This window comes from Aquarana catesbeiana, linkage group LG01 (assembly GCF_042186555.1).
Source record: "Aquarana catesbeiana isolate 2022-GZ linkage group LG01, ASM4218655v1, whole genome shotgun sequence".
NCBI classification, from domain to species: Eukaryota; Metazoa; Chordata; class Amphibia; order Anura; family Ranidae; genus Aquarana; species Aquarana catesbeiana.
In genome coordinates, this window is record NC_133324.1 from 615,659,905 (window position 1) to 615,677,289 (window position 17,385).

The window sequence follows — 17,385 nt, forward strand, 5'->3', positions numbered from 1 at the left end:
ATGGTCAAATATAGGCCAAAAAAGCTGAATTAAAAATATTTCAATGAGAGCTTTTTTTTTCAACTTTAGCCATTTTGGCTTAGATTTTGCAATTTTTCTGACAATTCACCTCTCTTCACTTAGAGTGGATAGACCTGATTAAAAACGGACACTTGGACAAACAACAAGAAAAACTAGTGCCAAAGATATTAATGGAAGATTGGGGGATTAAATAAGTCTGCTGCCACCTAAGTACCAGTGAATCACCAGCATAGGTGTGTGTAACCCCAAAGATCAAACACACGCGTGTGTAAAAAAAAAAAAAAAAAAAAAAAAATATATATATATATATATATATATATATATATATATATATATATATATATATATATATATATAACATCTACATCTATATATTACATATACAGACAGACACACACACACACTCTTATGGTAGAGCTGGTACAGTGAAAGAAGTACGATAGCACTTCATGAATAGCATAACTGGTCAGAGGGAGATATTTCACATCTCCCTGCATGCACACAGAGCGATAATGCTAATGCGCTTGAGGTGATTAAGGTGTGCCCAGGCACACCGGGCACACCCCCTGCACATTCCTATGATCACCAGTTAATTGGCAAGAAAAAAGAAGCAAGCAGAGCAAATCTATAATCCCACAATCTTGTGATAGTGAACCCACTGCTATTAACCTAATCCCTTACTGTACACATGTGAAATGCATTCAATCCAACAATCATGTATAATAATAAACTCTGTGTCATTGCATAAAATAATTCATCTATCATACAAAAATTATTTGTTTCTATGAAACAAACCAAGTGCAAATGCTGTTAAAAAAAGTGCAAAATAAAAACTGTGTGTTGACACGGTGAACAAAAAGTGCTTAGTGCAAGAAAATATTATTCATTAGTAAAGAGCATGCATCAAAAATGCATACGTGTTCAAAATATTTGAAGTCCATTTTGCAATCCCAGGAAAAATCCAAGAAAGTGATAATAATCTTGGATTTTTCCTGGGATTGCAAAATGGACTGCAAATATTTTGAACACATATGAATTTTTGATGCATGCTCTTTAATAATGAATAATATTTTCTTGCACTGAGCACTTTTTGCTCACTGTGTCAGCACACCATTTTTTTCTTTTGCACTTTTTTTTAACAGCATTTGCACTTTGTTTGTTTCATAGAAACAAATCATTTTTGTATGATAGATTAATTATTTTATGTAATGACACAGAGTTTATCATATATGATTGTTGGATTGAATGTATTTCACATGTGTACAGTAAGGCTTCATGTACACGGGACGTTTTTACAACCTCTCCTGAACGATTTAACTTGACGGCGTTTACATGCCGCGTTTTGCTGCGTTTGCATTTAGAAGCATTAAAAAAAAAAAGTAAATGTTTTTATTTATTTTTTTAAATAGCCAAAAATGAAAAACGCCTGTAAACGAAGCGCGGCTAAACGCAAGTTACCGCCTTTAGCCGCGTTTAGAAGCGTTTGCCGATTGAAATGCCTCTAAACTCAGCTTCTGAACCCATTTTTTTGCGTTCCAAAAAAAGCCTCTAAACTCAACTGCCTAGAAACGACTGTAAACGACCCTGTGTACATGTACTGATAAGATAACATAGAGGAGAGTTCAGGAGCAGTTGAAAAAAAATGCCCAACTGCTCATAAACGTCCGTTTTTCAGCAGCAGTGTACATGAGGCCTAAGGGATTAGGTTAATAGCAGTGAGTTCACTGTCAGCAGATTGTGGGATTAAAGATTTGCGCTGCTTGCTTCTTTTTTCTTTCCAAAAATGGAGACTTGCATAATTCTGCTATAGACTTGCGGGGCTCTTGCTACAGACTTGCAGAGCTCTTGCTGTAGACTTACCACTACAACATTGCTCTTGCTAGAGACTTGCCACGCAAATGTGCATACAAATTGGAAAAGTGTCAACTAGAATTTGTGCTTCAAGTGCTCTGCAAGTGTACAATTTGCCAGGGAAGATGTGCAGCAAGTTCACAAGACTTGTTATCTGGGTTGGTAAACGTATAACTAATTTGTGGAGTTTTTGAACATTTCATTTAATTGTATTTATCATAGAAAACAGTTTCATGATATTATGACAAAATGATAATCTGACTGATTTTATGAAATCATCATACTAGTGTTTTGTACATTTTTACAGTAATAGAAAACTAAAATACAAACCTTGTTAAGCTGGCCCTCTTCAGGGTGCATGCAGAGTAAACTAGTGGCCTGAAATCCTGAACGCCTCTATAAAGGAACTTGCCCCCAGAGCATGCATGGTTTCAGTCTTGCTCTGGCCCTTCAAATTGTATATGCCTTTCTTGTAGCTAGCAATGTGTTGGGCGCCCCACTGTCCAATAGGAAAGCAAGGGTGGTTGAAAGGGGTGGGACAACACAGTAAACCGTAATATCCTTACTGACGAAGACCCCTCTTTTCATCCCTATACCACACCACAGGTACACAGAGATATATAACCAAATGAAACAAAATCCACTTTGGTTGAAGTGGAACAACCTTTAAAGGTGAAGATACTGCATATAATATACACTATAGTGTGAAAAATAAAATGTTGCTATTAAAGTTCTTATCCTATTTTGAAAACATGGGCTCTAAATTATTTAGCACAGGAAGGGTCACAGTAATGTATACAATCCAGAAACTCATAAAACAGACGAAGAACAACAGACAGTAGCAGACAGTAACAGAGTATATACTGTACAGTTTGTAGGAATTAGTTTTCCTAAAAGTGCATTTAAATTCCTACCCACATTTAACATTGGGACCATCTGCTCCTTAATATTAGTGCTACAGTGCATTTCGTGATGAGCCTCAGAACTCCTATATGCATCAGTCTGGGTGCATGTAGTCGAGTGATAGGTACCCTCATTTCCATAACATGGGAGGAGAAGTAGTAGTTCACTGCTTGAGATTGTTCTAACTAGATGTTTTAACCTCTTGCCAAACAGCCGCTGTCATTATACGGCGGCAGGTTGGCTCTCCTGCGCAAACCGCCATAGGTGTAGGTCGGTCTGTGCAGGGTGGCTAACATAAGGGGATCCCTTATTACTGTTTAAAAACTAGCAGGATATTTTGACTCCTGGGTCTCAGTCCAAAACTATGAAATGGTACCTCAGGCATAGGATATATTACACAGGACAGACGCACTAGCATTCAACCTCTATTTGTAGGCGACACATTCTGACTGGCTAATAACACCTAAGAGCCCTTTCACACTGGGGCGGTTTGCAGGCGATATTGCGCTAATAATAGCACCTGCAAACTGACCCGAAAGTGCCGCTACTTTCATTCCAGTGTGAAAGCCCCGAGGGCTTTCACACTGGAGCGATGCGCTGGCAGGACAGTAAAAAAAGTCCTGCCAGCAGCATCTTCGGAGCGGTGAAGGAGCGGAGTGTATACCGCTCCTTTACCGCTCCTGCCCATTGAAATCAATGGGACGGCGCAGCTATACCGCCAGCAAAGAGCCTCTGCAGAGGCGCTTTGCGGTGGTATTTAAACCTTTCTCGGCCGCTAGCGGGGGTAAAACCGCCCCGCTAGCGGCCGCATACCAACGGTAAAACGCCGCTAATAATAGCAGCGTTTTACCGCCGACGCCGCCCCCGCCCCAGTGTGAAAGGGCTCTAATAAAAGAAATCCAAATTTAACTGAACTTCAGCAATTTAACCACTTTAGCCCCGGAAGGATTTGCCCCCTTAATGACCAGGCCCTTTTTTGTGATATGGCACTGTGTCGCTTTAACTGACAATTGTGCAGTCATGCGACGCTGTACCCAAACAAAATGTATGTCCCTTTTTCCCCACAAATAGAGCTTTCTTTTGGTGGTATTAGATCACCTCTACAGTTTTTATTTTTTGCGCTATCAACAAAAAAAGAAAGACAATTTTGAAAAAAAAAATATTTTTTACTTTTTGCTATAATAAATATCCCCAAAAAATGAAAAAATAAAAAGTTTCTTCATCAGTTTAGGCCAATATGTATTCTTCTACATATTTTTTGGTAAGAAAAATCACAATAAGCGTATATTGATTGGTTTGCACAGAAGTTATAGCATCTACAAAATAGGGAATAGATTTATGGCATTTTTATTATTATTTTTTTTTTACTAGTAATGACGGTGATCTGCGATTTTTAGTGGGACTGCGGACAGATCGGACACTTTTGACACTTTTTTTGGGATCAGTGACATTTATACAGAGATCAGAGCTAAAAATAGCCACTGATTGCAGTATAAATGTCACTATCAGAGAGGGGGTTAACACTAGGGGGCGATCAAGGGGTTACCTGTGTTCCCTGGGTGTGTTCTAACTGTAGGGGGGATGGGCTATCTAGGACATGATAGAGATTGCTGTTCCCAATGACATATCACTAGGCAGAACCGTGAATTTCCTTGTTTACATAGGCAGTTCCCCGCTCTGCCTCTGTACACCACGATCGCGGGTTGCAGGCAGACATCAAGTCTGCGGGACATGCAGGCATGCCGGGTGTACACGCCCCCACTAGCCACCCTGCACAGATTGACCTACACCTACGACAGTTTGCGCAGGAGAGCTGACCTGCCGCCGTATAATGATGGCGGCAAGAGGTTAAAAACATCTAGTTAGAACAATCTCAAGCAGTGAACTACTACTGCTCCCATGTTATGGAGATGAGGAGATGGGGAGGGGTTCTGAATTTGAATCAGGAAAGAGCAGCCCAGGGTGACAATGCTGCAAGATATATTATAAAGAGGAAGCATTGTTATCCTTGAAAAGAAAGTGTGTCACTGGCAGAATCACCAGGTGAAAATAAAGGAAATACAATGCTAGAAAAAAGTAAAGGCTAGAATATACTAAACGAATCCAACCACAACAACTTCTGGTGATTTGCAATATATTATATTTTTGTTCTTGGGTTGAAATAAACTTCGGGGCACATTTATAAAGCAGTGAATGTGACTTTAACCATTCACTGATGGTAGATCAATCACTGTCACTTAGCATACAATATGCACGTGATTAACCTGTAGTGAACATTTGGTGAATGTCACATTAACTGCCCTTTAGGTAAACTACCTTGTTACTGGAAATTCATAAAATACTAAATTCTGCAATATAGTGGTAAAACTAAAAATAAAAACTAAAGTGAATCTTAAGAAAAGTACTTTTTCTTAAACGAAAGACATTACAAACAAGTTGTACCAACCACATTACAAAAAAATAAAGAAAGAAAGAAATCGTGTTCAGAAGGCCAGACCATTAAATTTATTTAAAACCCACAATTCCTAAAGGAAACCACATTCTTTAAGGGATTATAACTAATTAGAGTATGACTTTAATTAACAAAGTTGGCATGTTCACATCACAGAACTAGCAGCCTCCTTTATACGGGACGAAGTGCCCAAGGCTGGTATTTAGAGGAGCAAGGTCTACAATACTCTTCCTTTTGTCTTCTAATGTCTGTTTAACCTGTTACATTATATGTTCCATTTACTCACCAAAGGCTTCATTTCATCTTCATCTTTGAAATAATAGAGCTGATCTCCCTTGAGAACAAACCAACGTGTGTGCCAGGTTTTGACAAAACCTCCTTGCTTCCGCAACCATCCACACTTAATTGCATTCTGCCGGCCTTGGCCTGTGTGGGGGCTCTCTGCAGAGACATTGTAGTCGTCCATAATCAGACTGATAGACTTTTCTGTTTAAGAAATAAAAGAAAGAGAAAAAGAAAAGAAATATGTGAAATCATCTTTGTTCTTAAGGGGAAGAAAACAGTTTCCTTAGTAGAGACACAGCAGTAAAATAAATAGCTCCTGACAACAAAAGGTGCACTGCAAGGGATCCTGCTGTTTTCTTCAAACTTATATCCATGCTTGTGGCAGTCAGCAGGGAGATAACCTACTTTTTTAAAGTGTAGGTCAGCTGTAAAAGGCAAACAAAGGAAAGGAGCAAATCATAGATGTGTCAGGTAGCGTGGAACGCAGCCAATCTCCTTACCCTTAAGTTCTACAGTTCTTCTTTGTACAATAGTGCCCAGACTGCGGTGACATATTAGAAGCTCCATCTACTCTACAGAGAACCCAATGCACGGTGACTACAGAGCTAACCGAACACAAATGCATGTTACTGTATATAAAAGAATTTTAAGCTACAACTGTTTTATTTTAGGGTTGTTTACTATAAATAAATGGTTAAATAATGCCCCTACTTAATAATGTATATGACAATATCTAGACAACAGCAAATCTGAACACCCATTCCTAAATGGCCAAACTCTATATATGTAGATTATGTAGATATACAGTATGTAGATACTCTATATAGAGTAGTATCTATATATTGTGGCCTGATCTGAAAAATGAAGACATTTGCAGTTTATGGTAAATGCATGGATTGCCCAGGGGGAAAAGGCATTCTTATACAATGGCTACACTTTTAGAAAGTTTACTGACTTTTTTTGTTATCGTAATCTCATGGAAAGCTTCTGAACTTCAAACAAATTTTCCAGGAGCATAGTCTGCATTGATCAGTGTCCAGCCAAAGTAAAAATTATCACACACACAGCTCAGGCCCTCTGTTGGCTCTAACCCTGCCAGTGTGAAAACCCATACAAGAAAGGAAAAGTTAACATTCTCATTTCAAAATACTTGATGTGATTGTAGCCGTATTAGTGCAATTGTGACAGAGAAAATTGAGTACTGTCCGTGATACTTTTTTTATTTGCACTAATATACAATTTTTCAGGACAAGCTTTTGGGGTATGTCCCCTTCTTCAAGGTCCAAGCAGTACTGATTCACAAATTTCTAAGCAGAATGTTAAAAAAACAAAAAAAAACACACATCTCTGAGGAAAAGGAGAGAAAAAAAAGAGAGAAAAACATACACATACACATCAATGGTAATAAAGATAGCAGCAGAGTTAAGAATGATAATTCTTTTTGACACAAAAAATAATAACCTGAATTTAGATATTGGTTTCCTTACCCATTATACTAAAGTTTTACGACCCCCTCTGTGACTAGCATCCCCCCCTCCATTCGATAGCTCTCCCTCTCTTATCTTACTAACTCTGCTGCTATCTTTATTACCATTAATGTGTATGTGTTTGTTTTTCTCTCTTTTTTTTTTTTCTCTCTCCTTTCCCTCAGAGATGTGTTTTTTTTTTGTTTTGTTTTTTTTTTTGTTTTGTTTTTTTAACATTCTGCTTAAAAATTCTGCTTGGACCTTGAAGAAGGGGACATACCCCGAAAGCTTGTCCTGAAAAATTGTATGTTAGAGCAAATAAAAAACGTATCACGGACAGTACTCAATTTTCTCTGTCATTTTAAAATAGATGCCTGTTTTTGGTGCCAATTTTCACATTCCTATACTTATGTTTTTTTCAGGAAAAGTGGGTATTTCTGACATTAAAATGCTCATAAAAATCAGGCCATGTGTGTTTTTTATGCATTCATTTTAATGGCATTTCATTTTTGTTAAAATGCAGCAAAAAGAATACAGTGGATGAAAATACATGAATGGGATCAGTGTCATGTCGTGTCAAACTAAAAATGCAGAGAACTAAACTAAAAATGCAGAGAAAAGTGTCAACCTTAGGTCATCAGATTAGCCATTTTGTCTTTGTCAGCAACTCACCAGCACCAGGATTACTAAGAGAGTAGAAAGAGAAAACTTACTGCATATTTCTCTCACTGGCCAAAATACAGAGAAGTAATGCCTTTCTGGTCTGGCCAGCAATATCAAAGAAGTAGTGAGCATTTTTTCACTTCTAGGCATCCTGACCCTGGTAAAAATGGTACATCTAAGGAAATGCTACCTCTTGCCTGCAGCAAACAGATGACATCATTCTCCTACTGTGTTCCACACACAGACCTAGAGAGATTATGCCAAGGCAAAATCACTTGACTGGGATTCACAGGCTGCTTTTTATTAACAACTTGCTTACTGAGCACTTAAACCCCCTTCCTGTCCAGACCAATTTTCAGCTTTCAGCGCTCTCGCACTTTGAATGACAAATGCGCGGTCATACAACATTGTACCCAAAAGATATTTTTATCTTTTTTTTTTCACACAAATAGAGCTTTCTTTTGGTGCTATTTAATCACTGCTGGGTTTTTTATTTTTTGCTAAAAAAAAAAAAAAAGAAAAAATCGAAAAAAGACCCAAAAGAAAAAAAAAGAAAAATAATAAAACAGTTTCATAGTATGTTTTAAAATTTTGAAACCAGGTAATTTTTCTGCTTCATTGATGTGCGCTGATGAGGCTGCACTGATGGGTTGCACTGATGGGCACTGATAAGGTGGCACTGATGGGCACTGATAGGTGGCACTGATGGGCACTGAGAGGTGGCACTGACAGGTGGCACCGATGGGCACTGATGTTTGGCACTAATTGGTGGCACTGAAGGTAACTGATAGGTGGCACTGATGATCACTGATTTGCACTGGTAGGCACTGGTAGGTGACACTGATAGGTAGCACTGATCGGTGGCACTGATGATGAGGGACTGATAAGCATTGATTGGCAGCACTGGTGGGCATTGATAGGTGGCACTGTTGGGCAAAGGTAGGTGGCACCGTGGGCACTGGTAGGTGGCACTGATGGGTGCTGATAGGTGGCAATGGCATTTGGCACTGGTGGGCACAGATGAGTCAGCCGCGGCTCTCTTTTTTAGGGACCAAAGTTCCTCTGACAGAAGCCAGTGATCGGCTGTTTACCGATTACGGATCCTCTGTTTACATCACATGATCAGGTGTCATTGGCTGACAGCTGATCACGTAGTAAGGGGCCGGGATCTGTGATCAGCTGAGTCTCATAGATCTGCTGGTCACAGAGCATGCTGTGCACGCCCCACAGGGGGCGCACACGCAGCTCATGCATGGGAGAACAGCCTCCCAGCAATTAAGGCCTGCGCTGTAGCTGTCATTCAGCTATAGCACGGGCGGGGGGAGGTTAATAAATCACAGAGCTCTTCATTTAAATGGACTGAAATCGCACTGGATTGCACCAAAATTAGTGCATGCACTACTTTTAAAATTGTTCTGCAATTGGATCACATAGTACTATGGTAACCATGCAATCTGGTGCAGGCAAACACACTGCATTTGCAATCTGCTTTTGAGGTGTCATTAGGAATATATTGACACCAACAGTAGACTGGAAATTCAGTGCTTTTGTGTATGTGTGTGGTCTGTTAGGACTAATTGTGGAAAGTTTGCTCATGAGAAAATATTTTGTTACCCATTGCAACCAATTATAGCAGTTGTTTTTTTCTTTAAATCTGGATAATAACAATATGGACAACAATGATTTTGTTTATCGTGAAGTTGGAAACCATAGCACATAATTTATACAAATATCCCAATATTGCTGACCCTAGGCTGAGGATAGCCGCTAAAAAAAAAAAAAAAAAAAAAAAAAAAGAGAGAAAATGTCAATGAAATTAAACATATGAAATACAATACTGTAAAGGCTTGAGTAATCATATTTGGACAAAGGTTTTGTTCTACAGTCAGGTAGAAAAAAGGACAGCGAGAGAGAGGTGCAAGAGAGGTTAGGTTGTGTTACTGAGCCTATAAATTTGTTTTTTTACCTGTTCTAGTGGGGGTTTATGACATGGTACAGTTGTTAAGTTGTGGCCATCTATATGTCTGGGTTGCTATCCGAATGGAAGACATGTGCTTGTACTGTTTGGTGAATGAGTGAGCTATAATGTGTTCATGCTGGCCATGCAAGTCTAAAACGATCTAAAGTGTCATTTGAGATAGTTCTAGCCTCTTCCATCAACTTTAGTTTTCAAAGATGGGGGTGTCATAGATCTCCGGTGCAAAGGGATCAGGGATTTAGCAATCTTAGTAGGTGGAGGATTAGGGAGTTTTTCTGACTATGGATTGATTTGGGGTGTTGTGTAAGAGTTCCCTAGTTCTAAGAAATAAGGATTTCCTGTTATATGGACTAGTGTATTTTTTGCCAAAAAAGGAAGAAAATTATTTTTAATGATAAAACACTCTCAATACTTTTGGTTACTATGAAAATGAAATGCTATATCTGGAGTGAAGATAATGGAGTTAAAGTACAATTATATGGCCAAAAGTCTATTTTAGCATGCTGTTTCCACACCAACACCTCACCCTTCTTTGCAGCTATATTTGTCTTCACTCTTTTGTGTAAGCTTTTCACAAATTTCTGGAGTGTATCTGTGGGAATTTGTATCCATTCAGAGAATATGTAATGCCAGGTACTAAATTTATATTAGAAGACCTGGCTCTCGTATTTTCTGGAAAAACTCTTAATAGACATATTGGGACAGAAGACTTGGCTCTCAATGGACATTACAATTCACCCCAAATGTATTTGTTAAAGCTGAGGTCAGAGCTCTATATAGGCCACTCATGTTCCTTCTCTTTAAATCATGTCTTGGTGGACCTGATTTTGTGCACAGAGGCACAGCCATAATGGAACAGAGAATGGCCTTCCCAAACTGTGGCCACAACTTTGGAAGCACCCAACAATCCCAAATGTCTTTGCATGCTACTGTTTGATATTGGAGATTAAAAGGCATAGGGGGAGATTTACTAAAACTGGAGCACTCAGAATCTGGTGTACCTGTGCATGGTAGACAATCAGCTTCTAACCTCAGCTTTTTCGATTAAGCTTTGGGAATAAAACCTGGAAGCTGATTGGTTTCTATGCAGAAGTGAGTCTGATTTTGCACTCTCCAGCTTTAGTAAATAAACCCCATTGTGATTGATTTTTATGCACATGCAGCTGAAACACCTCAACCCAATACTTTGAAAGGTTGTTCAAATACTTTTGACCACTACATAAAATTCTATAACATGTTACACTAATTGGGCTGGACTAGCTCTTAATACTGTCCCCATTCTAAATATTTTTCAAAATGACAAAATTATATTGTTAAAAATAAATGAACAGCCGAAATAGAGGAAAATTGTTTTCCCTAGATATCATCTGTCAGAGAAGAAAATTTATGTATATTTCAAGGAGCATGCATTTCATATCCCATAAGCAAACCTAACACATGTTCCCAGAATTTTATAACTGTATTAAAAATGTTCCATTATCTGTCAGCTTTACTGCTCGAGTGAACTACTTACAAGTAAATATCCTCTGCAAACTTTTGTCAGCTTGATATGTTTTCATTCATTATGACTATGAAAATGTAGGCTCAAATAAACATGAATAATGGGAGCAATTCAAAAGTGTAATTTGTTTGCGGAAAATGAACAGATTGGTCCTGTAAAGAAAAGGGTACATTGGCTTATAGCTTATAGCCATGACCAACTTGTTAATTAAAAACAGGAACTCTGTGAACCAGTGCAACACACTGAAATGAAAATATTATTTTATTTTATACTTGAATAATACAGTTTTTTTCTCTTGTTACTGGGCCAGATAGTACTCTGTTGGATCTTAGGGACAGATGCTAATATTTCAATGTGCTAATCACATATCATATACAAATTACTATGAAGACATTAATTAATAAATATACTTTGTAGACTTAATATGATTGATCTTAAGTATTGTAAGTAAAACCTATCAATGCTAGTAGAGATTGCACTAGATACACACGTTCTTAAGGTGAATGATAGGTATCATTTTTGCTGTCACATGTGCATTTGTTGTGACACTGGTAGGATTCCTGATTATTGATGGCATCACCACTCACCTAGAAAACAGTTTTTGCATTAATCAGCAAGGTAGGCATGAATGGGTCCCAAGGCGTACAAACCCACACAGGCCAATTTTTTATTTAACCACTAGGCGTCCGCGCTATAGCCGAAAGACGGCTACAGCGCAGACTCCAATTGCCGGGAGGGCGTCCCTGGACGTCCCTGGACGTCCTCCTGTTCACTTCCGCAATGCGCGCTCCCGGGAGTGCGCATCGGGGAAATTCTGCTCTGGCCGTGTCCCTTGGACACAGCCAGTCACAGATCGCCGTAAACGGCCAATCACAGCGGCCGTTTACAGCGCGATCCGAGCTTCCAATGAGAGATGATCTCAAATGTAAACATATGAGATCATCTCTCATTGCCGGCTTTCTCTCCTCACACAGAGACCGTGTGTGAGGAGAGAGAGCGATCTGTCATTACTGTGAGTTGCCGAGTCTTCAGTGAAACACCCTACAGTGCCCATACAGTGCCCATACAGTGCCACATCAGTGCCACAGTGCTTCCATCTGTCATCAGTGCCATCTGTCAGTGCCATCTGTCGTTAGTGCCACCTGTCAGTGTCACCTGCCACATCAGTGCCACCTGTCAGTGTCACCTGCCACATCAGTGCCACCTGTCAGTGTCACCTGCCACATCAGTGTCACCTGTCACATCAGTGTCACCTGTCACATCAGTGCCACCTGCCACATCAGTGTCACCTGCCACGTATCAGTGCCACGTATCAGTGCAATCTGTCAGTGCCATCTGTCGTCAGTGCCACCTGTCTGTCACCTGCCACATCAGTGTCATCAGTGTCAACAGTGTCACCTACCACATCAGTGTCACGTATCAGTGCCATCTATCACCAGTGCAATCTGCCAGTGTCACGTGTCATCAGTGCCACATATCTGCCATTTTTCATCACTATGTCACAAAGAGTATATTCAGCCGAGGAGGCATATAATATTCTTGCGGCCGACGAGAGCAACGGGGAGCTCTCCGCTTCAGATTCCTATTCAGATTCTGAGTCTGACGTGGACTACGAGCCTGTCCTCAGCAGTGGTACACTGACAGCCTCAGAGGAGGATGAGAGTCCGCCCGCCAGACGAAGACGTACTGGTGAGGATGCAGTGCCATCCACCAGCACCGCAATGCCATCCACTATCAATACAAAGCCATCCACTATCACCACAATGCCATCCACTATCACCGCAATGCCATCCACCAGCACCGCAGTGTCATCCACCAGCACCGCAGTACCTCGACAAAGTCCACGTACCAGTGGGGTGTCACCTCAGGCCCAAAGGGTTAGGTCCCATGCCAGCCTTCCCTACTCCCTTGAGAACCCCTTATGGCTGCCACCCAATTCAGGAGAAGCTATCATTCCCCCTTTTACTGCCCAGCCAGGAGTCCAGGTGGATACAGAAAATTTTTCACCATTAGATTTTTTCAACCTTATTTTTACTGAGGACATGCTTGCATCGATTGTGGCCCAGTGCAATCTATATGCCCAACAATACATAGCAAGTAACCCAACGTCCTATCAGCCCGTCCCTACGAATGGAGAGCCCTAACAGTGGAGGAGTTTAGAATTTTTTTGGGCCTCACATTCTGTATGGGACTAACCAAAAAAAATGTATTACGTTCCTATTGGTCTACCCTCCCCATCCACCACATGCCCATCTTTTCCTCTGTAATGCCCAGAACCAGGTATCTCATGATTATGAGATTCCTACACTACAATGACAATACCCAGTGCCCTCCCCGAAATGACCCACATTTTGACAAGCTATATAAAATTCGCCCACTACTAAAATATTTTTCTGATATCTTCCCCCAGTTATTTACCCCAGACCAGCACATATGTGTGGATGAGTCCCTGGTCAAATTTAGTGGCAGATTGGGCATAAAACAATTTATTCCCACCAAAAGGGCCCGCTATGGGGTGAAAATGTATAAATTATGCGACCGAGCTACAGGATATACCTATGCCTTCATGGTATACGAAGGGAAGGACACCCAGCTACATCCCCCTAATTGCCCAGAATATATCGGATCGAGTGGGAAAGTCGTTTGGGAACTCATAAACCCACTCCTGGAAAAAGGCTACCATCTATATGTGGACAATTTTTATTCTAGTCTGCCCCTGTTCCAAAATCTTCACAGACAGAAGACTCCAGCATGTGGCACCATAAGGAAGAACCGGAAGGGCTTTCCTCAAAGCCTCGTGAACAAAAAGCTAAGAAGAGGGGAAATGGCGAGCTTGAGGAATGAGGAAATTCTGGCTGTGAAGTGGAGGGACAGAAGGGACGTCTACGTGCTTTCATCAATCCACAATAACACGTCGTGGAGATAACCAGGAGGAATGGGGTAATCCAAAAGCCCACATGCATCTTTGAATACAACAAGTATATGGGGGGTGTCGACTTCAACGACCAGATGCTCGAACCCTATCTTGCCACGAGAAGAACATACCAGTGGTATAAAAAAGTTTCGATATATTTGTTCAATTTGGCCATATATAACAGCTATGTTATTTATCATAAATCCACTGCAAGCCCCAAATCCTTCCTTGGATACCAGGAGGAAATCACTGCCCTTATATACCCGAACGGCCCACCAGAAACCATTCGATCCGATGTGATTAGTAGACTGTCCGAACGCCACTTTCCCGAAAAAATCCCCCCCAGACCAACAGGCCAAAAACGGCAGAAAAAATGCCGGGTGTGCACCAAAGGAGGAGTGAGAAGAGACACTACTTTTTATTGTCCCCAATGTCCTTCCCAACCAGGCCTCTGTATAGTTAACTGTTTCCGCCGTTACCATACTTCACTAAATTATTAGTGAAGTATGGTAAACATAACCCTCACTTCCTGCCATTTACCTTCACACCCCTTATGCCTCTGCTTGCTCTGTAACTGACCCTGGCTTGTTTTTCGACCACGCTTCTGCCTACCGATTCTGTTTATATCTCTGCCTGATCTGGAACTGACCCTGGCTTGTTTTTCGACCACGCTTCTGCCTACCGATTCTGTTTATATCTCTGCCTGATCTGGAACTGACCCTGGCTTGTTTTTCGACCACGCTTCTGCCTACCGATTCTGTTCATACCTCTGCCTGATCTGGAACTGACCCTGGACTGTTTGACCATCCTTTTTGCCTGCCTCTTGGACTGATCTTGTACCCTGCTACTGGACTAGTGGGATTCATAACACAGGGGTCTCACATATGTGAGGGGCTCCAGAATTGTTTTTCTGGATGAAGAAAACATTTTTTTTTGTTTTCTCATTCCTAGATTAGGGTCTGGAGACTCGGAGGCTTCAAAGAGATTTGGGTGGGAGAAGCCTCTACCCCTGTCCCCATTCTGTCCTGAACGAGGCCCTACTTCTGCCTGCTGCCTGTAGGACCTATGCCATCATGCCTCTGCCTGTCGCATGAACTGACCACACCACATGGATGGACCATGTTCCTGCCTACTACCAGGATCAATATTTTGGCACTGCTGACAATCTCTGCCTGCACTGACCCTGGACTGTATATGGACAGTATCCCTGCCTGCTGCCTGTACTGACTATGGACAGTGTTCCTGTCTGTTGCCTGGACAATTGCGTCGCTTTTGCTGACCAAGTCCCTGCCTGCTGCCTGGACCAGTGCTATCCTCCTGTGGACAACTGTGCTACTAAAACCACAGGTAATCTTTTTTTTTTACCCTTTGCTCAGCAGAATGTATTTTGGGGTGTAATTCTTGGTATGTGCATGCTATGTGTCCCTAGAACACCTGACAGTGTTCCTTGTATGTGGCCAGGCTGTGTAAAAGTCTTACACATGTGGTATCGCTATACTCAGGAGGAGTAGCAGAATGTATTTTGAGGTGTCATTTTTGCTATGTACATGCTATGTGTTGGAAATAGCTTATAAATGGACAACTTTGTGTAGAAAAAAATGCGTTTTCATTTTTTTCCACATTTTCCAAAAACTTCTGGAAAAAAATGAACCGTTCAAAAGACTCATTATGCTTCATAGATTATACGTTGGGGTGTTAGCTTTCCAAAATGGGGTCATTTTGTGGGCGTTTCCATTGTCCTGGTGCTCCAGGGCCTTCAAAAGTGTAATAGGTAGTTAACAAGTTAGATGTGTCATTTATGCTCATAGAACACTTGATGGTGCTCCCTGCATGTTGGGCCTCTCTATGTGGCTAGGCTGTGAAAAAGTCCCACACATGTGGTATCGCCATACTTAGAAGGAGTAGCAGAATGTATTTTGGGGTGTCATTTGTGGTATACACATGCCATGTGAGAGAAATAACCAATTACAATGACAATTTTATGGGAGGAAAAAAAAATAAAAAAATCTTCATTTTGCAAAGAATTGTGGGAAAAAATGACAACATCAAAAACCTCACCATGCATCTTACTGAATACCTTGGAATGTCTACTTTCAAAAAAGGGGTCATTTGGGGGGTATTTGTACTGTCCTGACTTGTTCGGGTCACAAGAAATGAGATAGGCCACCAGTACATCAGGTGTGATCAATTTTTTATGATTTGCACCACAACTTGTAGACTCTATAACTTTCACACAGACCAAATAATATCCACTAATTTTGGTTATTTTTACCAAAGATATGTAGCAGTATAAATTGTGGCCAAAATTTATGAAGAAAAATTAATAATTTGCAAAATTTTATCACAGAAACGAAGAAAAATGCGTTTTTTTTTCTAAATTTTCGGTCTTTTTTCATTTATAGCGCAAAAAATAAAAAGCCCAGAGGTGATCAAATACCACCAAAAGAAAGCTCTATTTGTATGAAAAAAAGGACACAAAATTCATTTGGGTACAGTATTACATGACTGAGTAATTGTCATTCAAAGTGTAAGAGCGCTGAAAGCTGAAAATTGGTCTGGACACGAAGGGGGTTTAAGTGCCCAGTTGTCAAGTGGTTAAAGTTGTGTTGGATAGGGAGAGGGTAGGGGAATACAGTTAGGTAGGAACTTTATACAATTCAGCATCAGTTACAGTGAAGGAGAGTGAATAGGCTGGTGCTGTACTGCTAAATCCCATTAGTGTCATATCTATTTTGGGTATTCTGCGACTTCATCTCAGATTATTCACCACAGTGCTTGTGCATTTGCCAAACTGCATACAAAGGAGACTGACAGGCTGTTGCTGCTTTTTTGTTACGTGGCAGCAAAGCTGACACAATGGGGGTTATTTACGAAAGGCAAACCCACTTTGCACTACAAGTGCAAACTACAAGTGCAAAGTGCACTTGAAATTGCACTGAAAGTGAACTTGGAAGTACAGTCGCTGTAAATCTGAGGGGAAGATCTGAAATGAGGGGAAGCTCTGCTGATTTTATTATCCAGTCATGTACAAGCTAAAATGCTGTTTTTTATTTTCCTTGAATGTCCCCCCTCGGATCTACAGCGACTGCACTTCCAAGTGCACTTGTAGTGCAAAGTGGATTTGCCTTTCGTAAATAACCCTCATTGCATTATTTTTTAATCTGAGACAACCTGGAATGAAATGTAGCAGTGTTCAAGATTAAAGGTGAACTACTCACATAGCAAGCAATTGAGCTGAAAATTTGAAAATGACTTGCTAAGCTCTTGCTAGACTTGCCAGGCTTCACAAGTTTGTTGCACAATTGCAGCAAGTCCGCATTGCATGACTCCAGGTCAACTTTCTTTGCAAAC

The 17,385-nt window shown here is 40.6% G+C and overlaps 1 protein-coding gene across 3 annotated transcripts in view; it reads right to left on the reverse strand.

The window, feature by feature from the left end:
- The window catches only part of ARHGAP24 (Rho GTPase activating protein 24), a 1,254,786-nt gene that overhangs the window by 632,925 nt on the left and 604,476 nt on the right, over nucleotides 1–17,385 (reverse strand). For all 3 annotated transcript variants that reach the window (XM_073600031.1, XM_073600040.1, XM_073600022.1), the window contains exon 2: nucleotides 5,514–5,713. In XM_073600031.1, the coding sequence (XP_073456132.1) occupies nucleotides 5,514–5,713 (200 nt within the window). The remainder of the gene's footprint in view (nucleotides 1–5,513; nucleotides 5,714–17,385) is intronic.